The sequence below is a fragment of the Eutrigla gurnardus genome, assembly GCF_963514095.1.
Source record: "Eutrigla gurnardus genome assembly, chromosome: 9".
Taxonomy (NCBI): domain Eukaryota; kingdom Metazoa; phylum Chordata; class Actinopteri; order Perciformes; family Triglidae; genus Eutrigla; species Eutrigla gurnardus.
The window spans coordinates 14,132,408-14,160,139 of NC_139923.1; the positions used below are offsets into that span (position 1 = coordinate 14,132,408).

Genomic DNA, 27,732 nt, shown 5'->3' on the forward strand with positions numbered 1-27,732 from the left:
TAATAATGCAGTCGACTGTGGTCCTGATGAAGAACGGGCATCCTAAAAAGCCTCCTGGCCTTAATATCCTGGTATGATCCTCCGTGACAGTGTGTCTGAGGACGGTGATCCCAATTTAATGTGTCTCCTCATTTGTTGACTTTACCCCCCCCCCCCTCCTCCTCCTCCTCCACCACCTCCTCCTCCTCCTGTAGCTGTCTCAACACTAGCTGCCACTTTATTTGTTTTCACTAACCTAATTCATAATCGGAGGGGCTTTTTCCAAATCAGTATTAGCAGCTGTGGGGCTGATGCGATCATGTAGTGCTTCCCATGACTGCCTTAATGTAGCAGCTAGGTGGTCACCTGCTCTCAGTGACAATTCTAAAATACGTTTAGGATGGAAACGTTGTATTTCGGTGGCTTTCATGATTCATTTAATGTGAAGGATTACATGGTGTCCCCCTTAAGCCTGTCCAACACCACTGATGAAACTGAAGTATAGTGCAGCGTCTGAATGCCGGTGTAAAGCTATTTTCTGCATTCCTGGGTAGTTGACATTTTGTGAGCGAATCACAAGGTTCTTTTTGTATCTTCAGCAGGTCACAAATTCATGAATTGACTATCAAGTAAAACACATTCATGAGTTCTGTCTTTTTTCTTTTTTTTTCTCTGTGGTGTACATTATTGTTGAATGAATTTCTTTGGGTTTTGGACTGTTGGTTGCAGAAAACATGCAATTTGAAGTCATCTTCTTGCGTTTTAGGAAGTATCCTGATATGTATGTAGCTTAAACAAGTCATTGTTGATCAGAAATATGAAGAAATGAATGCAAATAAGTGTTAGTTGCGCCTTTTTATGAATTACTTTTGAATGCATATCTCTTTTTCCTCATCCCATTTAGTGAAAGTGCTGATACCTAATATATATAAAAATATATGTATCCTGTGAAATCCTTGCCAAACATTCCTTGGATGAATCTGGATCTGAGAAACTTCCTCTTTGTACAGCACCATGTCAATGCCATCTTTTTCTTGCTTTCCCAGGATCGCCCTGCCGCATCCAGACCATCATAATCATCACATCTGTGGATTTCATACAAGCAGACCCACTTCCTGCAATCTCTCCATTTCTCCCATCATCTCCCCCAATCTAGACCCTCCAACCCCTGCTCTGTGGTCCCCTTCCCGTCGTCCCACCACGTCTGCGGAGTGGGTGTCGGCTCCCTCCCCCAGGGGTGGGAGTGAGGAGCTGGGGGACACACTCGACAAACCCCTGGAGAATGATGCGGAGGGCGTGTGGAGCCCGGACATCGAGCAGAGCTTTCAGGAGGCCCTGTCCATCTACCCGCCCTGTGGCCGCAGGAAGATCATCCTCTCTGATGAGGGCAAGATGTACGGTACGCTCACTATACTTCTCCTCATCCTATCATGTTTCTTCTTGTGTGGGATTATAAACATCATACCTGATGATCAGCTCAGGTGGATGAAGTCAGGAAGTCCTACTATCACTCCGTTTACCACACTATTTCAATTTTAGACACAGTATACCTCAAAATATTATGCTGTGGTCGAGAAAAATGTGATGCAGCATAGAAAATATCCATCCATCTTTTTTCATCTCCTATCAGAAGCCATGATATTTAGCTGAGAATGAAAACATAATACTAAAAAAAGTCTACACCTTAAAAAAAAGCAATGTTGCATTTCTCTTCCACCCATTTAGATCCATAATAATGACCAAACAATGTAAAGCAAATCATTAAAGTACGACTGTCAACTCCGTCAACATAGAGTGAATTATTTGGGCCCAGGCCTTTGTCCCATTGTATCTCTGGCAGTGATAGTGAGAATACTTTACAGTATTCCTGTTACCAAAACTATCTCCAAATCTCTCACCGCAAACATGTTCATTCTACCTACCCAGTTGTGATTAAATGACTTGGATGGCAGCTTTGTGTCATTGCCTCAAGTAATCTATTAGATATCCACAGTCCATGCTATTTAACCACAGATAATTGATCCATTGTTGGTGCCCTACCTTCTTATTTTTGCCTTCCATTTAATTCTAAAATAATGATTTTGTGGTTTCCAGCTACACCAACTTTACTGCAGGTCTTTCCTTATTCAATCTTCGGGTAATGTCGTTGCCAAACAGGTGTCAAGAAGGTGAGGTGACATACGACTGAAAGATGTCTGCTAACAGATGGCTTTTCCATCGCGTGTCCTCCTGCCTGTCTGTTTGATAGTGGATCTGCTCGGTGGAAAACGGGCGGATGGTGGTCGTGGTGCTGTCAGACAGCCTCTGTCATCGCCTTGTTTTGTCACTGTGCCAGACAGCTCCTTTAACTGTTGGGTTTGCCTAGCCTAGCTTAGCCACCTATTGAGGTCATGGCCATCCTCTGATCAACACTTAAACCTTTATAAAGCCTGTAATAATAGTTGGAGCGGGGGCAGGGGAGAGCGGGCAGGTGGCTCATTCTGTGGCACGGGGATGGGGGAGCTGCATGGGCGAAGGTGGTGATGGTGGGTTTTTTGGCAAGGCAGGCACCGAGGTGCCCCCTTCCTCCCTGTGGGGGTCAGGGGCAGGTGATGCGTGCCAGGGAGCGCGTCGGCCCGTCAGGAATGGCATGTGCACTCGGGAGCCTGGGGGTTCAAGGCAGCTCGGCTGAAACCCTAAACCAGAATAGACGTTTACCCTTTGAGCGCCTGGAGGGGAGGAGGACCAATGGACAAATAAACACCAAGGTGGGCAGTGGTGTCTTGCTAGGCACCGGGGCCCTGCAGAACTCTCACACCTGTCCCCACCATGTGTATAATAGGTGTGTGTGTGTGTGTGTGTGTGCGTGTGTGTGTGTGTGTGTTTTACAGTGAGTGACTTTATATCTCTGTTTCAGATTTCCTGTCTCTCTTGTCTTTAATAAACAAATACTGTCAGTTGGTCCGCCTGCCTTTTTCAGTTCACCTCCAGCTGCTCTCTGAGTTCAACCTGACAGCTTCGCGGCAAATCCAGATTTATGCCTCGCAAAATGAGGCAAGAGTGAGCCTGTGCGTGGCCGACTGTGCCACCATTGGCCCTAAGCAGCTCTTCCTTTACAGCCCCTGCAGCTCCCCTGTCCTCCCCTCTATCACCATCCCTGGTGTTGCAAGTGGCCCAACAACTCAAGTCATTCAAGCAACCACAATCAATGTAAAGCCACTTTGAAGGTCTTTAAGTGTCGTTAATGTTGTTAACGTGCTGATGTGTGGACTTCAATCAGGCAGCTAAGTCAAATATCAGCTGAGAATATCTTTAAAGGCATACATGAAGCGATGACTTGATGGTTTGAAATATGTTATTTAGTCTTCTTGCATGGGCTAAATGTGGATACATAGACAAAACATTTAACTTCCAGCAAAAACACTATCTCTTAGCCAAGAGGCACATACTCTAAATTTCAGATTGAATTCCCCTCGGAGGAATGAATGCCATTCTCTGAGAAACAATATGATATTGAGTCCATGAGCAGCCAAACAGAGGCAATGTGTGCTTCTATCCCCTGTAAATTCCTAAATTGAATGGAATGTTTTTTAGCCCATATTCCTGGTACATTCATCACATTTCTTTCCCATAATGCTGTGCATAGCGCTGGCCCTGGCGCCCATTACTCAACAGACCTATTAGCTCGCTTATTAGGGACGGTGTCACGGACATTGTGGCGGTTATGTGCTCCGGCGGTGATTCGACATGCATCTGTTAAGGAAAACATTTCCTGCCTTGTGTGACGCTCAGCGAGAGACGTGCCCTGTGGTCTGACCGAAGGCCTCATGCTGCAATAATGGAAAAACAGGCCCAAACTCGTATCTCCGTGGAAACCAATGTGCTGACAGCTCAGAAGAATGTGGCACTGGAGTTATGACTGTCCCCTCTTTATTGCCATATAATCAATTGATATGCTTTTATAATTGTTTTATTTTATGACGTCTTTGGACTTCATTTTTATCTGCCAGCATTAAATTTAATATCACATGTTTTTTTGCAGCTGTTTGTTTTCATCACACTTGATTTTCTAATATCTGTGACAGCGGCACTTTTCTCATGTGTTGATGAGTCAAACACAAACAAAATAACTCAAACAAACATGTGTTTGTGTTTAGTTGGTGGATAATACTGTTTACCTCAGTAGTGGCGTATTCTTCTGTCAGTGTAGAACAAAGAATGCCCACACGATGAATCATGTTCCCACTAAGCTCCGGTTGTGCAGCATGTCAACCTTCTGTCGTTTTTTTCTTTGTCAGGCGATGCAAATATGTTTTCGCCCCGAGTCATTCTCATACTCATTAAGAGTGTGATGTAAAGGTCAGTGGAAAGCAGCAGCCATTCCTCACCCGGGTACAAACTTTGTCAGTAAAGTGAGAGATTCACCAGTGACCTTGACCTGTTGACCTTTGAAAAAGCCTGCGGGGGCGTGTGTTTTCAAATGGCGTTCCTTTGTAACGACGTCTGCTTGAAGAAGTAAACTTCTGCATTATGTTTTGCTGATGGAGGGCAATATGGATCAACATGATGGGGACAGAACACGGGTATAATGTCCAGTTTTTGACAGCTGTCCCTGCTGGTAATCAACACCTCTGGACATGTTTTGTCAGCGTCACAACCGTGCAAGATGCAGATGTGTATTTGAGATCAAAATTAAGGCACTTGAAGATAGGTGTGGTCCACAAGGACACTTTCAATGATCCCATTGCAAGATGGTCTGTAGTCGAAACCATGTTTCTTGTTATTCACTGCTCCATCAAATGGAAATATTGATCGATGTCTTGTGCATTATTTCATACACCTGTATATATTTTCTTTTATTAGCATGGCCGACAAGTGGCTTGTGTTACACTAGAAGGAGGACACACAGGCCTCGCAAGAGGATGAACCTGTGCCCCCTTAACTTAAAGCCCTGACGCTGACTTCCAGGCTCTCGTGGGATTTGATGCTCTCTGGAGGGTCTTCGAGGAAACCCCCTGCTGAGGATGGGCTCCTGGAATCTCCTTTCCCTCCATATCAGTCACCCTTTTTCTGTCTGCTCTTGTCCTCTCTGCATCTGGCAGTGTAACCAATAGGACATGGTGAGCAGCGATAGCCATGTAACAGAGCTGTCACTGTCACTTTATCCAGACCTCTCGGATCAGCAAGGTGAAAGGCAGAGGGGTCCAAACGGGTGGGACATCTGTTGATCCGTCTATGTGATTAAAATACGCCGAGCCGCGCGCAAAGTAACTCTGCATAAATCTCTGTAATTGCGAAGACACTTGTGGCATGTTGTGTTAATATAACATGACATCTGTTAAATTTACTCCTCTGCTGGAAATACTATACTTTGTCAGAAATCAATAGCAAACTTCAGATTTGGCTCGGAGAGCAACTGGTTACTATGCTGATGAGTGCTGGACTCTTGATTATCTCTCACAGGTGTCGCGTATGCTCACAAAAACCACAACTTCCTCTCATACTCAGAAGACAGCTCACAGACATCATGAGGGGAAGTAACAGTTCAATTATACGGATCCTCCGTTGGCTCCTAACTACTTTAAAAGTTCTTACTTATAGTGAGGATTCTGCTTTAGTTGTGTTTTAACAGAAGTGACAGATTTGTGGAGGAATTTATGTGAAAGAACAGCCTGATATATACAGTAAATTTATATATATATTTATTATTGTATTGCTTCATTGATTCACTATATACTGTATGTTGAATTGTATTGCATATTTGGGTGTTCACCAGACCTTCTGTGCCCTGACTGAAAGACTCAAGGTTATGTTCATTTAAATGATTCAGTTAATTTCATTGGAAGCTTTATTTGTTTTACCTGTTTAGTTACTTCCAAATTAGATACTTATTTCCTGGAAACTGATAACAAATCATTAGGAAATAACTAACTTATGTTCTCTCCTCGTGATGAGGCAAAGCATTTCCCTCAGTTATTATATTCACGCAGTTCTCATGCTTATAATATATTGAGAGAAGGGGATGAATGTCTGTATCGATTGTGGGGAATTAACAACAATTATATTTATCATTCAGTACATCAAAACTGAGATGAGATGCCATTTATTAATTTTTATCAAGTATTGACTCTCTTAAAGCTGGACCACCACTGTTGCACCACTGGCGCTATACTCGTTGCCCACTCGTTGCTGGCATCGAGGGCTTGATAGAAGTCTTTTCAGAACTCAACAGGCTGAATCCAGGCTCTATCGGAGGGGAAATGACACCCAGCCAAGACATTCCTGCAGCCTAAATGTGACCTTTGTTTTCCAGAGTCGGGCATATGCGCTGAGGGAAACGTATGGCTGGCAGATGTGTCTTCAGAGTGGATGGCATTTTGTATACAGTTACATGTACATATGCACACACTATCAAATTCAAATAATAGTTCTAACCTAAAACGCGGTCAGAGGCTCAACCGATATATGTACTTTGTAACTAAAATAGAGCCTCACACATACAAGCAACAGTGTTATTCTACAGAGAGATGGTGTCATTCAAGGTGTTTATTGATTTTGACATTGATAATTTAGTCTTAGAACTTTATTTAAGGGCACATTTTTGAATTGTGTGGTAATGAGCTGACCCTGCCATGTGGGTGTTGTTGTACACATACAAACAGGATATGGGGTGATGTCGGTACAGCAGATGCAGGACCCGGTGCCGACCAGTCAGTATAGAAGTATGTCAAGAATGTACCGGGTTGAGATGGAGACACTAAGAGAGAGATAGAGATCAGTCCAGTGATGACCACAGCCCCACTGGGGAAGGACAGATTTATGACCGGCCAGGCCCGGAGGTTGACATTGGAAGGAATACTATAGATCACCTTCTCCAACCCCGTCTACCTCGCTCTGACCTCAACATACAGGCCTGAGGAGGAGAGCCAGAAGGAAAACTGGTGAAACAGTGTTTGTAAGGGCTTTCATCAGGTTATTCACAGCTCCAGGAATCAAAATGTTTATTTTGTATACCATTAACATGTTCAGTTCAGTTCTAATGTTTAGTTGTGAACTCACCTCCCAACAGGAAATGTTATAAATCGATCAACTGATATGGTTACCCTAAATGTCCTTCTCTGCTTTGTTGTGCAGAGACAATTATTTTTAGAAGTTTGTATTTATTACTGCACGTTGTGTAGTGGTTATCACTGTCGCCTCACATTAAGGGGGTCCCAGATTCCTTCTGTCAGTCTGCGTGTTCTCTGTTAGCCTGGGTAGATACTCCGGCTTCCTCCCACGTTTCAAAGACATGCAGGTTAGGTTCATTGATTACTTTTTTTAGATTTGCATTGAAAAAATTATGGTAGCTTGGCAATTTAAAATGGTGGGTTTGTGGAGGATGTCCCATGTTGCCCTGGTGACCAATGCTCCCATTTTCTAGTATCTGTTCAGTTCGACCGAGGAGGTACCAGGTACTATCCACAACTTTTTGCTTGTGGAAATCCAAAACAGAACGGGGAGGGTGCTGTGCAGTGAAATGTATATATAATACATCAATAGTTCCAACATCTACATCTCAGCAGTATCCCCTGAACTCAGACTTTGCTCTTGCCGCTGCTGTGGTCGGACACTTTTCATGCCCTTAAGAAATGTTTCCAGAATCAGATTCCCCCCCAGACAAGTGCGTAGCTGCAGCCAGTGTAATAAACAACATCAAACTGTGGATCTGTGGGTGATGGTATAATGTTCCTACTGACTTTCCTTCAGCCTTGGCTGGCACAAGTTCCCCATCTGTGCGACTCCCATTGGATATCATGATCTCATCGCTGTGTGACTGAGTCCCCTCTCTGATCTCATGGATGTGTTGGGAGGTATTTTTGATGGGGCCCTTCCCCAAGCACTCAGGAGTGGCAGGGCATCTGATACCAGAACATGAAGCGAAGGCTCTTCGACAGCCCATTAATGACGCTGTTGTTTACATGCTTGCAATACATCCCCGGCTAATTTTGAATGGGGCTGCCGTCGTATTGATGAAGCGGTTTAAATCGCTTTAAATAGTTTTCTTGTTCATATAGTTTCTTATTTCTCCTGTCAGACACGCGTGAGCATTTTCACATAAGAACTTTCTAACTCTCTTTCAGCGTCTTTCCTGGTTGTATCTGACAAATGTCGCCCGTTTTCGGGTCGATCAATTCAACATAAGAGTTCCAAAAGTGTCTGGCTGCCAATGTGAAAAGATGGTCTAGTTTTTTGAATTCATGAAAAGTTTTTATTCATCTGTGGAGACATGTTCACGCATCTGTGTCTGCTATTTTGAAAATCCCTATTGGCTTGGATACACAGTGTACATCTTACTGTACAGTGAAGGTTTCCAGAAGATAAATTGCTGGGAACTGGAAGAAATTGCCACCGTAACGCGAGGGAACTCGATAGAGGCAAGTTAATGTTCATTTTAGGTCAAGTGCTGTGAGGACTTTGACAAAGCTCTATGTTCGTCTTTTCAAGAGTTTGATTGCAAGAAAACGTGGAACACTTTCTTAATCCCTGGGGAATTAAAGAAATATGCATTTAGGGGCTCAAACAATCGGCTGCCGAGTGCACCCTGCGATAAACACTAAACGGTTGAGGAGTTACAGCCCTGAAAGGAAAATAAGATTGAGACGGAATGAATGCCGCGAATCAGGCTGAAATGTGTGTGTGTGTGAGTGTGTGTATTGTGTGCGGCTGTGTGTATAAACTGGAGTAGACGGCATTTGAGAGAGTGGTTTAGTCCACAAAGCCTCACACAAAGGCACTCCCGCAGCTGTGTGTGTGTGTGTGTGTGTGTGTGTGTGTGTGTGTGTGTGTGTGTGAGAAACTTTTACAAGGACTCAGATAGACCACGTTTCCCTCTTTTGCTCTCCAAATGCACTGGTTAATTCATAGATAATATTAGTCTGTTGTATGCATGTTTATTAATGATGTGCTGGTGAAGGAACTTGGCTAATGATAACATGTTTTTTTTTTTTTTACAAATCAAATGTTTAATCAGAGTTTCAATTAAATTTAATTCAACGTGGATAATCCACTCAGTATCAATATTGCTTTTTAGTCCTATATTAAAAAACAAAGAATAACAGTGTTATAGCAGGCTGCTCTTGCAGCATATTTGGGCCCACCTTACAGGAGCCTCTTGCTACTAATCTTATGGGGCCATTAGGTGCTGGGGTAGAAGCTCACTTATACAGTTTTATCACATATAGAGGGGAAATGTGGCTTTACGTTATTTACAATTAACTTTCATGTTCTCATTCCTATCATAGCAACATTTACTAAAAAGTGTGATAGGGCAAGAAACACATGCAGTCAGATTTTTTCCAAACTAATTTTGAAGAGAAATAATGGGGACACTGAAAAATGTCGATGTAGTGAAATCCATTGCCATTTACAAGCATCATTTTTGTCTAAACTTCAAGAGTTACCCTTTAAATTATGATGATTTAATAATAGAAAATCCTCCCTCAAAAATCCAACTTGGAGTATAAACTAAATATAAATGCAAAACTAACATGAGTACATTTTCTTAAGATTAGAAAGTCATTCAGAAATCATTGCGATAAGCCTCAATGCTAACTTGCGTACATTTTATCGAGGAAATCCTTCTGTAGTTTTCTCTAAAGCCTTCAAAAGATAGACCCAACCGTTTATGGAGGCAGACTTCTGGCTGATAGAATCCCCCCTGCTGGGTAAACCAACTGGCAACTTAAGTTGTCTCCGTAATGACTTAGCAACAAAACTCAAATGCTTTCAAAAAGCATTACGAGGAAATTCATGTCCGAGCAAAGTGCAGTCCACGTGACTGTTTTGCATTCCGCGAAAAAATTTGATCACTTTTATTGGCTGACGAAATATCTGATAGGGGGGTTCAGCCAAGTCTCAGGTTACCTTTTTTTTACCATTTGGGATCTTTGGATTGGCTGGTTTATGAAGTGATGTGAGGTCTGACCCGAGCGTCACTATGTAAGGGAAAATCTGACGAGTTTGTACCAGGTTGTGTGGCGTGACTGATCTGTGTGTTAATTCACATGGGGATGTGGTGCCAAGGGAAAAATGACCGTGTTTAAGAGGTGGTGCGAGTGTGTGTGTGTGTGTGTGTGTGTGATCAGTCTGTAACTGATCTTGTATGCCTGTGGACTTTTATTAGTACCTGTTTGCAAAGGAGCTATTCTACTTGTTTTCATTTATAATTTTTAGACTGTTTTTTTTTTTTTTTTTTTTTTTGATGATGATGATGATGATGATGATCAGTTGATTATGAAACAATGAAAATCAGCAAATGCTCTTGATACCAGGAAACATTTAGTGTTTTTGCTTGGTTAAAGGTGTAGTGTGTATGATTTGGCATCATCTAGCTGTGAGGTTGCAAATAGCAACCAAATAAAACTTCTTCTGTGTGCCAAGAGTGTAGGAGAACTACAGTAGCCATCATGAAAATGCCACTGCCCCTATAAAGAGCCAGTGTTTGGTTTGTCCATTCTGGGCTACAGTTCAGAAGATCTGTTCTTTATGTGGATGTTAACGGCTTATTATAAGGGAAAGAAAACATAACACTTCTTATTTTCAGTATACACTCGATAAAACATCAAGTAAATCTTAAGGTATTACTGGAAGTGATTTAGTTATCCGTCAAGTAACTAATCAATGCATTCACTAACTGTTCCAGCTCTATATCTGCAAAAGTGTGTGTGTTCCTTGTATGAGACTTGTCTATACAGTCCATCTGAGTTTGCATGGACATGTATGGCAGTAGTACAGAGCCAACCCCCAAGACATATTGCTTCTTGTCAAAACTACATTCACAACAACAACAGAATATTACAACATCCTAGTCATTACACTCCCAAATACGTATGTTTATAGACACATGTCTATCTACTAGATATGTTTTTGACAATTTTAGCCCTTAAACTAGAGGTTTTAGGTTTCCGAATAGAGGGTGAAAGAAGCCACATGACCGTTGCCCTCCACCGTAACCGGACACTTTGGATGAGGTTTAGGGGGTTGGAACAAGCCCAAGATTTACAGCAGGCGTAAAGGCATATTCCATAAACATTGACACACACCAGCTGCCTGGCCGCCTCACCAGTCTGGGCCCCCTTTGGTCACTGGCCTGTACCGTGTCTGTCCTGAGTCCGGTCTGAGGATCGCATGGCTGCCGCCTCCACCTGCTCTGCCAATGTGACCTGTCTGTCAGCAGTGGCAGCGCACAGACATACACTCACTGTAGAGGTACGAGCTCAGCGTACACTCTGAGGGGTCAGACTCAAGCTGATGCAAGCCCTTGCACAGACAGATGTATATACTTGAGGATATACTTACAGTTTTCAGCGTTGACACACTTGACAGCTCTTGACTCTTGCTTAAGGCACGTGTGTTTGCATGACATCTGTACGTGCATGCATCCAGACTCTTCCAAATATGTGCACACGCAGACATGAATGCAAACGTGTTTAAGCAGTTCATTTAACTAATGATGCAGTGACTTCGATGACTGCAGCAAGTATTTGTAACATTTTGTGTACAGAAGTATACAGCGGGTATACAGTTCCTCATTCCACCATCAGGCATGCAGGACAGGCCCACTGATGATGAGTTGTTAGTTGGCTTCGGTAAACATTTGAATCTCTCTACACCTAGAACATACCTCTCTTTAGCCCCACCATTTCAGTTCACATATAACAGACCAGACCCTAAGATGACAATCTAAAATATATACAATACTGCATATACAATGTCAAAATCAGGTTACCAGTAAAGTAGATACAAGCAAACCATACACTAAATGTTTGTAACAACTAGAAGTAAATAATGAGTTATATAGATATAATGGTAATATTGAATAAGTAAAGTCACTCAGTCACAAGAGGAGGCTAATTTGCCAATTAGCAGGTATACAAATGCGTTACATAAGATAATGATGACAAATACTTTATCTGCTCCAAATTTAAAACTGACGACCAAACTGGCTTTCCCCTATTAATTATTACTTCTTAACACTTATTTGATATAGCTTTAAAATAAGACGTGGAGGCCATAGTATTGGATGTTGTCATTTTTTTCTCTTTAACCTTTTAACACTTGACACCTTACTATGTGTAAGACAAATGTAATGCAAAATGATACACCGTGCAAGACATGAACAGCAGTCTCCTGGGTGAAAGTCCCGGTTTGACCAAACCGCCCCTGCTACCTGCCTTACATTTACTTTCTCACAATATTTGCTCTGAGTATCTAATCATGGCATGGATGGGTTTACATTCGGGTTAGTTGAAAGCCCAGTGCGTCTCATGCAGATGTGATAATGTGACCAACAAGCGCCGGTATTTGACCAATTGGTAGTTGGGGTTGTTTATTCACTGTAGGAATTCAAAATGTTATCATTTGCTGATGCCTGCCAATTCACATAGCAATGTGTGAATAAGGGGAGTAGTGGCACCTTTTTTTCCACTTCAAGCACTAATGATACTAATTCTGAAATGATCTTTTCTGGTCCCTTACAGGACGAAATGAGTTGATTGCACGGTACATCAAACTTCGCACGGGGAAGACGCGGACCAGGAAGCAGGTAAGTTATCACATGTCATTTGATGCAGCACCTATTTTTGAACCCATCCAGAAAAAGGACTCTGCTGCGTGATGAGTGATGCCCCGACACCCTAGGAACCCCCCTGACTTCCCGCTCCCTCCTACTTGGGGGGCTAGACATGATGATTGATTTAGGACCAGGGCCCAATGCACAGATGCTATAAGATTATATGTCGGTGTTGGTTCTTCAACACCTCATGGAGCTGGTGCTTGTTAGAAGGGGAAAGACGCTGGGGAATATGCTGATCTGGATGGGAGACCGAGGTGGGACGGGCGAGGGATTTGGAACTTTATCCTCACTACAGTATCTGATATGGAGGGACCGACCGTATGGGCAGTGATGGATGTGGCGAGAAAGGGTCTCTAAGTCACCTGGCATACTCGGTGTGAGATTGAAAAGAGATGAATACAGATTAGATAAAGAAGGGGGACAGTGATGGATCAGAGATGGATGGTGGGGACAGGTTGGAGGAATAGAGGGACATCTGCTGGTCCACTGCAGTGTGGCAGTACAACTTCTTTGGGCAGAGACGGACAATATTACCAATAAAGATTTAGGCTTATGAAGCAACATGTATTTAATGTATGTATCTGTATGTGTAAAGCCTATTTCATCCAGTTTGTAATAGGAATTGTGAAATGGCAGCAATAGTCTTTTATGTCTCATAGCAGTGTATTAATGGTGTGGCTCATTGCCTAAAGGAGCTTCTGTAACAAGTTTAACTCTATAGAAAGTCATCTGATGAAGATATCCTGACTGAATTTCTCGCAAATTTAAGTTTTGCATTTTTATTTAGACCAAATCGTTAATAGTCCAATGAATAAAGAGTGCCAGTACTACCTGATATTTTTTGATGCAAAAATGTTTTAATAACAAAACAAAGGTAGCTCAGTAACCCATAGTGTCTCTGTCTGTGGTGAGCCACGATGGACCAAATCAACTAAGCTAATATCGTTAACAATAAGGACACACACACACAACACTCGCCTCGCTCCCTCCGAGCCAACACACACACACACACACTGACACACTTTTGTGTGTCACTGTACACTTTTTCACCTTAAGCACAGCAAGTCTATCACAATTCAGTAGCAACGAGATAACGAAAAATAGTTTAGCTCACCTTAAATCATGAACCACAAGTAATGATTGCTTCCTCTTTGACATATTTCCGCGACTTGATACGTTCTGAGCCTGTATTTTTTACCCAGCCTGAAACTGCACAGTGAATTACATTTTGCAGGAAACGTATTTTGTTGTGGATTACGTTTACTCTTGACATATCACCAATTGGTTTTAAGCGTGCTTTTCAGGTTGTATGGGCTAACATTTGGAACATCGTCAGATAAACATAATTCATCTGCATGTTTTCAGACTGTGGAAGGAAACACAACCATTGGGAGGAAATCCATGTAGACACAGTGTTGGCCACTAAGCTACCAATTTCATCTGGAAGCATATCACACGAATGCAATGCCCGACTCAGCTGTGTTGTCTGTCCTTCAGGTATCGAGTCACATCCAGGTTCTTGCCCGGCGGAAGGCCAGGGAGATCCAGGTGAAGCTGAAGGTACGCTACGTGAGTCAACCACTTTTTGCTCCTTTATATTCACTACATGTTTTGGAAGATTTAACAAGTGCTCCTCCATTTTTCCAGATTGAATCAAATCTATAATATTGCAGTCTCCATGTGTCTGAACTGCACAGATTTGCCTGTGCTCACTGCCAGAGGAGGAACAGGTTGTAGCTGAGTTAAGGGTGTGAGGGTGAGAGGGTGAAACAGTATTACCCTATATTATTCCCTCTAATAATGAAGTTTAATTTTTTTTTTGGTAAAGGTATGGCCCTTGCGCTGCCATGTGTTCACATCCCATTAACACAAAGGTCCAAACAATTGGCTCTGTTAATTGCAACCTCAAACTGATGCTAGTTTTAAATGGGGTGACACATTTCGATGAAATGTGAACATATTTCAGGAGGCTTGGGGGCTTAGTGTGCATGATTGTGAACAAGATGTACCAAACTCAATTGTCAACAAATGAATCCCTGCATTATTCTTTCAATTACATTTAATAAGCACCTCAATAAAAGTTTTTCCTGTGTGATACGCTGAGAGCTCAAACATCCCTGTCCCCCCAGTACTTTCTCAGTTTACATTACTCACCCACGTACAGCCGCATACTCGCAGTAGGCAACAGGACCCTCACCTTGGACGGCGGCCATTAGGGTTCAGCTGGCAGGGCCCGGCACCGGTCACAGGGTTGGCCTCTGTGACAGGTCTTTTTAAAAACGTCTTTGGTGTAACTGAGCTCCTGACCACATGTACCCCCCATATTTCAGCTATGCCCTTGTGTTTGCCAGTTCTGGGAAGAAGAATGCACCGTGTGGCCTTGCCCATTAGGGCTGGGCGGCAAGTGCTTGTAGTCCTCTGTGGATTGGAAACTGCTGAAGGAGTGAGTTAAAAAAACAAGAGGTGTATCACTTTACAGAATTGCACTGGAAAGACAATGTTGTAGCTATCTCACTATTTTAAACTCACTGGCATTAAGCAGTTTTGATGCAGGTATTAGCAACATATCAGCTCCTTGCCTGCCTTGTCTTCCAGCCTGACTTCCAACAGAAGCTGGTTGTCATCACTGGCTTGTCCCTGCCAAAGCAATAAACTTAACTCTTGACCCAAAGGCCCTTGACTGTAATATCACCTTCTCTCCAGTTCTCTGCCTGGCAGGGATTGACCGATGATGCAAGCTGGCCTCAGCGCTTCAGTTCCCTTTTTAGGGCCCTACTTGTGTTACTGGTGAAGTGGGCTGCCGATTTAACTGGAGTCTGAGTGGTCTCCCTTTGCGTAACTGTCTGTCTGTTTGTCCCGCTCTGTCCTTCTCCACAGGACCAAGTTGCCAAAGACAAGGCCTTGCAGAGTATGGCCACTATGTCCTCAGCCCAGATCATCTCACCTACGGCTTTCCAGAACAAGATGACTCTCCAAGGCCTGTCTAGGCCCGCTTATCCCACTGCTGGTGGGGTGAGTCCCTGACCAGTGTCACTAGTGTCACCTATACCCTCTTATTCATATTACCTGGCTAACAGTTGAGCAGTTTCCATGTCTGTTGAAAAAATACCTTTGACTTTATCTAAAAGTTTGTAGTTGGTGGTTTGCTAATAGTGGCCAATAAGCAGTACTTTTCATCACCCATTAAACTGATATGTCTAATGTTTCCCTGGATGATGGTTAGTTTTACCTTGAGACATTATTGAGATATGAAGTTATGAAGCCACAGAGTCAAAGTCAAGTGTCTAACCTTGAAACAGATAATTTAATCTTTTTGATATGACGCATTTAAAGATGCTACATTTGATATTCAGAGCATTAATATAGCAGCAAACAACTATTTACTGTGTAAACATATAGTGGAGTAATGTCAACCCGAGAAAGAAGTCGCACTCCCTCTGTGTGTGTTGTAATCCAATATTTTTTAATGATTTGTTGATATAGCCAGGCCGACCACACATGCTTTAAGTGCATGTCCGTGCATGTGAGCGTGCCACACTGGCTAGCTCATGGCCGGCGTTCTGCACTGCGCTCATGAGGTGGTTAAATCTCATAACACTGTCCTGCATAGCGCACAACCCTCAGTTCCCCCATAGGTCAACACTGTTAGCTTTTTCAGCATTTTTGCTATTGTTTGCACTGTTAGCACCGTTAGCTGCGAGTCGCCGCCTCAGCCTTGACATTTTAAGAGCCATTGAGAGGCAATAAAGCACCTTTTTTCAACCAAACACCTCTCAACTCCATGCTTCTATTTTTAAAAGCAATCACAACATGAACAGAACATAATTCAAATGTGAGAGTTATTGTCAAGGTGGAACTGTATAATATTTTATATTAATATGTCTCTTTTTTTTCATCCCAGTTCTGGCACGGTGCACTTCCGGGACAACCAGGAGGCCATGAAGAGTGAGTGTCCATTCCTTTCTACTCTGTAGTGCTACAGTATCCATCAGTGATTTCTCATGTGATCAGCTTAATAACCATCATATAAATTTCAGTCAGGGACTGAGCAAATTAAAACATATCAGTACAATTATAAAGGAAACTCTTCAGCTGTCTGACATTCAGCATACCACTCTGCCCCCTGTGTCTTAAGAGGTCACGCGGTCCAATTAGTATATGAGATGGGGTCATGAGGGCGAGACGGTGCATAACATGCCTCTCCCTCTCTTGTCTGTCTCGTCTCTCCAGCATTAAGCCCTTCTCCCAGCAGAGTTACGCCATGCAAGCGTCCGGTCCGACCCCTATAACAGGTGGGTGCTCTTTCTCCACGGCGCTGTGTTGACGGAGGGCTGTCATGCCGGCAAAGTGATGAAACAACGCGGCTCGTGGTGAAGAGCTTGCACAAAGCCCAGAGAAATAACTGCAATATCGCAACATTTTCTTTTTGAGGTTTTACATTGTCACACTCACGCCACACATTTACGCAGTCATTGCCCTCTTGTCCGCAGGTTATGAGAGCACGGCGGGGCTAGCAGTGTCCCCCGGTGCCCCCCCTTGGCAGGGTCGATGCATTGCCAGCTCCAAGCTGCGAATGCTGGAGTTTTCGGCCTTCCTGGAGCAACCTCAGGACCCAGAGAATGTGAGTATACAAGACAGGAGAAAACTTAGATTTTTAATCTCCACACAAAAGTTTTATTTATCTATTTATTTTCTATTACAACAGTTGTTGCCCACGAGGAAGTCTTATTGAGAGGTGCAATGGATCAAAAGTTCACAGTGATTTTGTTTCCATTTTCTTTGATAAAATTGGCTCAAAACTGCAAAAATTATATCATATACATTACTTTATAATCTGTTTCAGATTAACACATGGTGTTTGGAACCCAAAGCAAAGATGGACGCATTTTTTTTGTCAGGAAAAATACTCTGGAACGTACTTTTTGCACAGAGCTGGAATAAAACAGATTAAGGACAAAGTATTTAGAGTGAACAGTGATTCAGATTTTTAAAATTTAAAGATTCAAAACTGTACTGACTCATAGAAAACAATCAACTAGTAAAATAATGGCCATTAATACCAGAAATTGAGATTTAATACTTAAACATGTTGGTGTGTAGGGGGATGACAGCAACCCTCAAAAAACACAGGATAATCTGTATTAACTCACAAATAAAATACGCTCCTGCACGTCATGTGATCATGAAGTGTGAGTGGGAAGAAAAGGGTGGGACCGCGGAGACAGGTGATGGGTTATTAAAATAAATATGATTCAATGGAACAGCAGGCCCACAGTGACAGATGTCCTGGAGTGTCTAACAATGCACTTGGCATTAACGGCAGTTTACTAAACTGGACACTTGTAATTTCTGGCTCTGTTCATCTCCTGTTATGCACTTTGTCTCTCCAGTTCAACAAGCACCTGTTTGTGCACATCGGCCAGTCCAACCCGAGCTACAGCGACGCCTATCTGGAGTCTGTGGATGTCAGACAGATCTACGACAAGTTCCCTGAGAAGAAAGGAGGCCTGAAGGAGCTGTTTGACAAAGGGCCGCACAACGCTTTCTTCCTCGTAAAGTTCTGGGTAAACCATTTTTGCACGTTAAAAAAAAAAAATTTTTAGAAATCCAGATCAGATCTGTCGAACCCCATTCTGTTCGCTCCCTTTTACTTCCATCTAGTTCCTCTGTTGATTTTTGTTTTTCCATAAATTACAGAGGATAAATGGCCAATTTCACACATTTTAATTTATGTAAAGCTCAGTCTCTGTGTTTAGTATGTTTCATACATTATCAGCGAATGTAACCCTCCCCAAGTCATGAAGGTGAAGTGAGAGTACAGGGAATACGCATGTTAATGTTTTGTAGCACCTGTTGGCTGTTAATGGCCCAGCGGTGTTAACTGTTGAGATAGTTTAAGCATTGGAGTTAAAGGAACTTAAGTGTGATTTAAAGCCAGAATGAATGGAAAGTCATTGCTCCCATGACCCGATGGGTGGTTTATATGCCAGCAAAGAAGGCATTGCTGCTCAGCACGCATCCGGCGTGGGTGTATTTGTATATGGCTGTGATGTGTGTGTGTGTGTGTGTGTGTGTGTGTGTGTGATTGTGTGTGACAGCAGCCTTGGGGAGAGTGGCAGGCGTGATCTTTCACCAGAGGAAATGTGAGACCATGCACCTGTCTCAATGCTATTAGACCCCACCCCCCCCCCACCCCGCTTATATATATTTATAGATAAGCCCCCCCAAAACGCAGACGCACACACAGACGAGATGCAGGCTAAGGAATGGAGACAGATGAAGGAGAATGTGTGATATTTTTTTAAGTGGACATATAACTGACAACCTGAAAATGGGCATTAAAAAAGAGATTTGAGTGAGAGACAGACGGACAACAGGGGCGTATGAGGCTATAACTGGACTACCCGGCCTTACCTCAGGACAAGACCTTTCGTACTTGTGTCACGCAAAACACGTACACACTGGCTGTCACTGTGTTGTGTCAGAAGTGACAAAGTAGGGTGGAGCTTATAACTGAGCACGGGATGAGACACTAGGTGATCAAAACAGTTACAATTAACTTGCATGAACTGAAAACGCACTGTGAAGGGGTTAACGTTGTAAGACGGTAATACAGACGCAGGTAGAAACCTTTCAATCACAAGGTAGCCGCGCCCTAAATCATACTCTGCCTTTCTCTTCTATTTTACTCTAAATGGGACCATAATTTACTAACAGAACATCGTGCTGTATTGAAGAAGACTTGAACCTAGCGATTGAGATCATGATTTACAATGTTTACTGAGGTAAAAAAATCAAGTGAGAACTAGGGTCATTTTCTTGTAGACTTCTATACAACCGTACTTCTTTTTGCAGCCAGAGGTGTTTTTCCCTGCTGGCTATTAGAAAGAATGCAAGTTAAAGGCACTTACGCTTTGGCAAACAGGATCTCACTCATACTAAATTCATCACAAAGGAATTGAATGAATGACTAGAGCACTGCTGCACAAATCTCCTCCTTCCACTCAACAAGCTGCCTCCGGAGTGCACAAAAAGGGTCAATGTACAATCTCTTGGGCCATCTACTATGGGGAACTGCCAGTACACCCATGGGGGGCGTCCATTTTTCTAGAGTTTAGACTGCGTCAATCTCAACCTTGCACAGCCTAAATAATCCTGTTTTTGAATTATAAAGGACATGCATGGTCTGACTGTGCATTGAGAGGTTGCCCTAGGTTATGCATCATACCAATCATGCTCTGCTACTATAACTTCCCTCTGTAATACTGAGGGACTGGCAGGGCTGGTTCCAGCCCAAGGGACGAGCTGTAGGCTCCAGAGAATACCACAGTGAACAATGTCTTTCCTGCTCTGGTGTTCGGTGATCAGATCAACTTGCACCTGCCACAGCAGAGTCCAAAGCCTCTGCTTTTCCCATAGGGGATTACCTTTAGACTTAAAGTCAGCCACAGTGTTTCGCAGGTCTGAAATATATGGCACTCTGAAGAGAAGATATGTGAATCATTGTGGGTCTCTGCAACCTTCAGACGTGGTATGGATCCTTTAAGTAATGTGGTTCTGTGCAAGTCTGGTGATGGTGATGGTGGAATGTAAAACCATCATCTACAACACTACTGTGAAATATTGTTAGACATAATTGTCATCATCCTCTGATCGTTTTCAAATATGTGTTGCAGAGACGCCGCTGGTGACTAGCAAAGCCGATATATATTAGCTTATATAGCTTTAACGGCTGTGGGGTTTGGAGTGCCAAAGACTGTGAATGTCAAGTTCAAAGGGCTGCCTTGCAATCTCATGTCACCAGATGGCTTTGTATGTATGGCATTACACTTCTCACATGTGCGACTGCCGCATTATTTATTGTAGAGAGATAAAAGACATGGGTGAGTGACACCATTTTGGAAGTGGACTTTTCCAGTCCTTGGAAAGAGCAGCTGGTCAAGCCATGGCATTTGATTCAGGGGTGAGAGGAACGAGGGCATGATTAGCCTCACCATATATCAAGAGAAAGGGAGCAAGTAACAGCAACATATAGGGTATGGAAGGTAGGTCTTTCATCAATGAAATACTACAGCCTGGTTGAGTCAACAGTTGTGACATATGTAGCGCCTCGCTAGGAGGACAACAAGCTCATAACACCGTCCCCTCTCAGGCTGTTCCTCTTATCATATCCCTCCAATTTTCAAGGCATCCACGACAAAACACAGAAATGCTACAAAACAACTAAGCATTTCAATGGCCATACTAAAAAAATAACCCACCAAAGCTGCTCTTGGCGATGGAAATAAACAAAATGAAATCCTCACATCTGGAAAAAACGCTAACTTTATTTAAGCCATTGAAAAAGGTGAAAAGAGCCTATTTAATGTAGCCGCAGTGGGACGGCCACGTGGTAGGTCATGACTACGGGGGGGTGCTGAGGCGCAGGTTGGCATGGTGACGGTGACAGGCGGCTGGCCCACCTCCAAAGCTATGGCATTCTAGATTGAATTTCCAGCAAACCCCCCTGTCGGCTGCTGGCTGCCCTGCCTCGCTCCCCGCCTTCCTCCTCACCCTCTCTGCGCCCGTGGCCCTGTCCTAACGGATTGTCTCGCGCCTTTGAAGTGCCGAGGGAATCCGATTTGAGCTGGCTCTGCTAAATTGTTACACAGCCAGCCTGCCCACTGTGATCTAATCAGCCAATTGCATGCTGCTGATTGTAATTGGATGAATTCCCTCGCAGGCTGTTAGGGAAGCAGGGAATGGTGGTTTGGGGAGGGTCACTAGGCCCCAGGGATGAAGACAAATAGAGGAATTACATGAGCAAGGGATGAAGATGAACGGTGTGATGAAGACATGAGAGGAGGCTAAGCGGTGTCTCAATGGCCCATTAGGAGACAAGAGCCCAACAGGGGAAAAGGTAAAACAGCCCAGCTGTCTGACAGACGAAACGACACCTCAGTCTGATCCAAAATCAGATTATACCGACTCCATTCAAACTTGAACTGGGGAGGGGGGTCGGGTGAATCTGCATCCACATGAGGATGTAGAAACGTGACTCTGTGCTGCCTTTAAATTGAACTTGCGAGGTCATATTTTTGACAAAGGAGGTTGAGTACACAAATGTGTGGCATTCTATTAGTTTCAGTTGTTGCTAGGCAACTGGCAACAAAATAGATGTTGCCTTGGTGCCTTGTTGCAAAAATGATGAAGGCTTTTCTTTACTGGATTTGAATTTCAGGAATCAAACTCAGCATACAACTGTAAAAAGTAATTTTGGGAGGTACCGTTTCGTGAGCTACCATAAACACGTTATCACGAATCCAACTGCTTTTCTTGGCAAGACCCGCCCTGTGTAAAATTCATAGCCCATAGTATCCAGGGCTATCCTGCCACTACTTGAGGTTAATGCCTAACCGTAATCACCTCATAGGAAATGATGATTGGATTTTGATATACATTTTTTTGGCATATATTGTTACACACTGACTGGGGATGTGATCTAAAAGGTTGAAAAATATATTTTTCACTTCATCTAGATAAAAAAAAAAACTCCTTCTGTATAATGGTCTTACAACACAGACACACAAAGGGATGCACAGCATCTTGTGAATCTTGAGGCTGGATTTGACGGGACTATATGGGTCAAGAAGAATCTGGCAAGTGGATGCCTCTTGGCTTTGCAGATAATTATTCTCAAGCTTTGTTGAGCTGTAACACTCTTGGTGACGTGTCTTTGTCAGACTGACACACATGACACATTCAGATCCATGTCTGCGAACAGAAGGTACAACCTGATATTTTGTTATAGATTATGTATCTGCTGCTGTATATCCTTGAGCTTTTAGATACTTAGTGTGGAGCAGGTCAGTGTGAAGTGTGGCGCACACGTCTCCAGTTGAAGAAGGGCAGCAAATCCTCACACGTGCTCACAGACGTGGTGTATGCGCTGCAACCACGCTTCTTTTTGGGTCGAATTGACAGCTGTGTGTTTGATCCTGACATGTTATCTGTTTCTCCCCTCAAGGCGGACCTGAGTATAAACCTGCAGGATGACAGCAGCTTCTTCTATGGTGTCTCCAGTCAGTATGAGAGCTCTGAGAACATGATTATCACCTCATCCACCAAAGTCTGCTCCTTTGGCAAGCAAGTGGTGGAGAAAGTGGAGGTAAGACAGGGATACTGGGAGTTTTTAAGAATATTAACTTAAACTGTATGCCGGTATGTCAGACTCTTATCCTGCATTTCTTATGAAACATTACTAATTTAACACAAACGCTTCGTAGCTCTCCAATCATTTCTCATTATTTGTGATAGTAGAAAGAAAAGATAATTAAAAAAAAAAAAGCAATCCTGCTTTTGTTTGCAGCCAAATGGCAGCAGCTTTTAAGAATGAAGCAGGAACTCTATTTCAAGTCAGTAACAGAGAGTTATACAAGAATAATTATAATTTTCATTTTAATTGTGCCTAATGATGTAAATAGCATTCATGTCAGTTCCAGGTTGCTTTTTCTTTCTTTGAAACACATTTAGTGTAAAATCCATTGTTTTCAGTTCCTACAATTATCATCAGTAATCTACATGCTACATGTGGCTACAGTTCAAAGGGTTTGCATCACTTATTGCTCAATAGCTGCATGATAGTTCAACATTAGGTCATGACCGTGTAAAAGAAAAAAGAAAAAACAGCATTATTAGGAGTGAATGAGTTCTACTGGTGGCGATGGATTCCAGTTACCACTGATCTGTGGTCAGGGAAACTGACATGATTAACAAATCTCCCCAGCATGACTAACTGTTATGTTTCCCGATACGATAGTGGCCCTGCCCCCACCTGCTGCTGATGGATTGTACAATATAAACACATACACACACATCCCTAGGTAGAGCCATCTGCCTCAGTAGACCACATGATGATATTTAATGGCTTCATCATTTGATTACTGTTGTCACGAGAAATATGTTTATTGTCATATCTGGCATGCCATATGCTGCATTAGGTATATTATATTACAGTTTATCACTTAGATGTTCACATCCAATTTATCCAATTGAGTTTCAGAGGGATATGTATCCCTATTGTTTTACAATAGATTTCACATTTTATCCTATAATGTGTTTTAAATTCTCTTTGCACATGGTATATGTCCTCATATATTGGACTGCATGCTTTTGTGTTTGTTTTTCCTAGACGGAGTATGCTCGTTTTGAGAATGGACGCTACGTGTTTCGTATCCACCGGTCCCCTTTATGTGAATATATGATCAACTTTATCCACAAGCTTAAACATCTGCCAGAGAAGTACATGATGAACAGCGTGCTGGAGAACTTCACTATCCTACAGGTACTCATAGCAGGGATATACTGTGGCCTACATGTGTGTATTGAGGCTGGGGATTACCCTTCTCACATTCAGGTATTTGTGTAAATATTAAAAGAATTGTATGATGGTTTGGTTTGGAAAATATGTTTATTTTCTTTCCACTCAAAGTTAGATCTTGTACCTATAAGCTAAATATGAAGTGACAGCCAGCTGCTGTTTGAAAAACAAACAAAACAGATACCCTTGCCCTGTGTGAAATTTAAAAAAAATCTGGCACCTCTGAAGCTCAATAGTTTGTTTAATCCATACAATAACCAAAATATGAAAAAGCAAGACTATTTTTGAGTTGTGTTGGATGTAATAGACTCCTGAAACCCAGATTTGAGTTAGGATTTTGCACTTTTGCAGTCGGTTCCCTCCTCAAAGTCGATGGGTTTCTCGAATTTATTTTTGGTTTGATGCCTGAAATAAGGTCTGTGGTTAACACAAGCTAAAGAGATTTTAAAATTTAGTTCTACGATGGATAATAAGTGATACTTAAACTAAATCATCATCATAGTCCACCTTTATAGCCTCGTTGTATACCTGCACACATGCATGCATCTGGCGTGGCTGCAAGCTTAGTCGTAGGGGTAACCATCTTGGATTAATGGGTGAGCACTCCCAAATCAGAATAACAGCAAGTTTTCTGGTTCTTCCCATCCTGCCAACACATTTTTTTTTGATCTTCTGAGGAAAACTCTCGCCTGTCTATCCATTTCAGTCTTTACTCTAAGCTGAGCTAACTGTTACTGGTGGTATCTTCATGTTTAGTGTGGCATCTATCTTCTCGTCTAACTCTTGGTAAGAAAGCAAGTAAACATATTTTCCACAATGTCAAACTATTGCTTTAATGACCTTTTAGAAATCTCCATGTGATACCAGTATAATAAAACCTATGTTAACATGTTGTCAAACGCGCTGTCAGCTGACTCTATTAGCTCTGTTGCCACAGCCTTGCCATGGCAATCTGCTTGTGTTGTTGATGTAAAGAGGCAGAAACAGCTGACTTAAAATATATCTGGACATGAGTCACTGTCTGCAACACATTCGTGCACATAAACGCTCTCATTGTTCTTCATTATTCATGTAGAGCCATGTATACCGTTCTGAGGCATGAGAGCACACAGGGGCATTCAATATGTGTACTTTCTTTATGCTTTATGCAGGCATCCCACTGTGGTAAAGGAAGGGTATATCTAAATGCGTGATATTTGGTGCTGTGATATTTCTAATGGGGTAACCTTGACAGACCAATCACAGCTGGTAGCAGTTTTTCAATGCCCATGAACAGCATGTTTAATGGTTTCTTGCCAAGTTGAACATGTTGAACAGTTGTCCATTCTACTGTAAGTTGGACTTTACTGAATGAGCCGATGTGCTCCTTAGAGAGTCGACACAGAGAGGGAAGTGAATGGACTGTGAGTGTATCACCATGGTAACAAAGTGGTCCTCAAAAACCAGGGTTCAAAGACATCGGTGTCCCTTCCATTGGCAGCTGCATTCCTACTGGCTGAGGGACAATGACCATATTGAGCCCACACTGACGACTTCATGGCAGCATGTCATTAGGTTTCTCAATGGGCTGATTTAGCTCATATTAACCATGAACAGCTCCTCGACAAATGTGCACACACGTAGGCGCGGACATGCATATACATAAAGACAACAGATGGGTGCACTCACAGATTCTACTTTGCAAGGCTGTGCACAATAGATCGATATGCCTGACGTAAGTGCCGCGTTCAATGCAACACATAATAACTTGATGGAGCGGTGGGCTTGTTTTGTGCTTTTTGCGTTGCCTCACTTCTCCCTGCTCTATTTGCAGATACAAATTACTCTTGCGTATTAAATGACAACACATTGTGACCAGAGATCCTTTATAATGTATTATTGATTTTTTGATGGCAGTCCGTTTTATCATGTAGTGTTTTAGTAGAATGCACATTTCTATCTACTATCAGTGTTACTTAATTGTTAATGGTAATTCTGTCATCATTAAATCTTGAAGTAGTCATACACACATACGTATGTGGTGAATGAGTATGATCATACAATTACTGTTCAAGAGGACAAACTATCTAAAATATGATGTACCATGCCGTATAAGGTACTTAAATATAAAGAGCTCCTGTGAAAGAAGGTGCTAGAATTTGGCTTATATTTACTACCAGATATTGATATTGATATTGTCTTACCCACTGCCTTTGTGACGGTCAATTCTTGACAAAAACTACAGAAAAACACAGTGGGTAAACCAAGTGGTCACTTAATTGATTTAATTTTGTTTTATTTTGTTCATTCATTTGATTGTTTAGGTTATTTGTTTTTTATACTGTTTGCATATCCAAACCTATTTTTAATTTTAAGAATGAATGGATATTTTTCTGTATGATTGTTTATATATTTTCAAAGCATTAAACCAGAAGAAGGTGTGCTGGGTTTTTATCCCCCACAGTTTGACTGAGCAGGACCGTTTATGTCTTCTCTGTCCACAGGTGGTGACTAACAGAGACACACTGGAAACCCTCCTCTGCATAGCCTACGTCTTCGAGGTGTCCACCAGTGAGCATGGCGCCCAGCATCATATTTACAGGCTAGTCAAAGACTGACACAGTCTCACAGTTGGAACTGACCTGCTCTAGACCCATCGTAGCGCCTCAGTGAGCAACAACATCACACACTGGACTACTTCCTCCGTAAGCTTGAAGCTGAAACATCCAACTCGGTCAGAAGCCCTGAGAAACACTGGCTCTGTCAGCATGCCCAGGAACACTATTACTGCTGAGGAAGAGGTGGATTTGGGATTGTGGAAACGGAAACAGGCTTTGTATGAAAAGTGGCAAGAAAACAAAAAGAAGAGGACCATGATGGTCTCGATACCAAAGGAGCCAAACCGAGCCAACAAGACTTGCATGAGAAAGTTGTCATTGGTGGTGTTTTTTCATCTCATTTTACTAGTGCTTGTTTTGATTTAGATTCTTTTACACACATGCATGTGCAGGGGATGTTTGCTACAGAGGAGTTTGGCTGCCTCAGGGTGCCACCTAGTGACTGAAATATAAATTACAATGGGGGAGAATAAATTTAGAATGAATATCCCTTCTTTGCACATCCATAAGATATCATTGTTTTCGGTGCCAATCGTTTGTGTTATTTGAGTAATTATGTACAGTGCCACATCCATCTCCTCTAAACAGTTATGAAGATAAGAGGCTAAAATTATTTGAAAGAGCTATTGCATTCACTTTGTTTGATGTTTAATGTTTCTTGTATTGTCTTACTGTTTTTGATTGAAAAGGATCTGACTACAACAAAAGGCACATAATAACACTGCTAACTTGAACCAGATTTAGATCTGTAAGCATATTACAGAGGTTGACTGTAACTGTAACTTGCCCTGAAGTGTCGGATGAAAATACAAGTGTTTCTTACATAACTCCTCTGATGCCGAGTTTTTTGTTTTTGCATTTTGTTCAATTGACTGCATTGTGGTGCTTCTTCTAAGAAGGGATTTTTTTCAGTATGTTGTGCTTCAGAGATGACAAAAGTAAACATATTGAAAGATTTCAAAACATGTTAACTATTATATCTGCTTGATTTTTGAGTGTGCTGTTGATGGGCACTGCTGTCCCACAATGCAATGCAAAAAGGTAATGCAGGAGCTGCGTGCAGCTGCAAAATGTTAGTACTAATTGCAGATGGTGGCGCTACAGCATGACAAAAAGGTAAGTCGCTGTAACTTACAAAAAGGTTTAGTATTCATTCTTCTGTTTATTTTTGATAAATTGTTAGACTATGCAATGCAAAGTAT

General features: G+C 42.3%; 1 protein-coding gene across 3 annotated transcripts; it reads left to right on the forward strand.

The window, feature by feature from the left end:
* The first annotated feature begins 1,158 nt into the window (after positions 1–1,158).
* On the forward strand, positions 1,159–27,357 carry tead4 (TEA domain transcription factor 4). Of its 3 annotated transcripts, none has more exons than XM_084018264.1 (11): positions 1,159–1,378; positions 12,480–12,544; positions 14,072–14,143; positions 15,452–15,586; positions 16,476–16,519; positions 16,805–16,866; positions 17,065–17,195; positions 17,965–18,138; positions 22,581–22,721; positions 23,745–23,897; positions 26,417–27,357. In XM_084018264.1, exons 1-11 carry the CDS (start codon positions 1,372–1,374, stop codon positions 26,528–26,530), a joined length of 1,098 nt encoding a protein of 365 aa, XP_083874390.1. In that variant the 5' UTR covers positions 1,159–1,371; the 3' UTR covers positions 26,531–27,357. The 3 variants fall into 3 exon arrangements, with proteins under 3 accessions (XP_083874390.1, XP_083874391.1, XP_083874392.1); XM_084018265.1 differs by having other exon boundaries at positions 14,072–14,134; XM_084018266.1 differs by having other exon boundaries at positions 1,245–1,373.
* The last annotated feature ends 375 nt before the right edge of the window (positions 27,358–27,732 follow it).

Bases quoted from the DNA above. Each gene is read 5' to 3' on its own strand.
- tead4 (XM_084018264.1), top strand. The intron at 12,545-14,071 runs GTAAGTTATCAC...TCTGTCCTTCAG, and splicing joins AGACGCGGACCAGGAAGCAG to GTATCGAGTCACATCCAGGT. The intron at 23,898-26,416 runs GTACTCATAGCA...CTCTGTCCACAG, and splicing joins AGAACTTCACTATCCTACAG to GTGGTGACTAACAGAGACAC.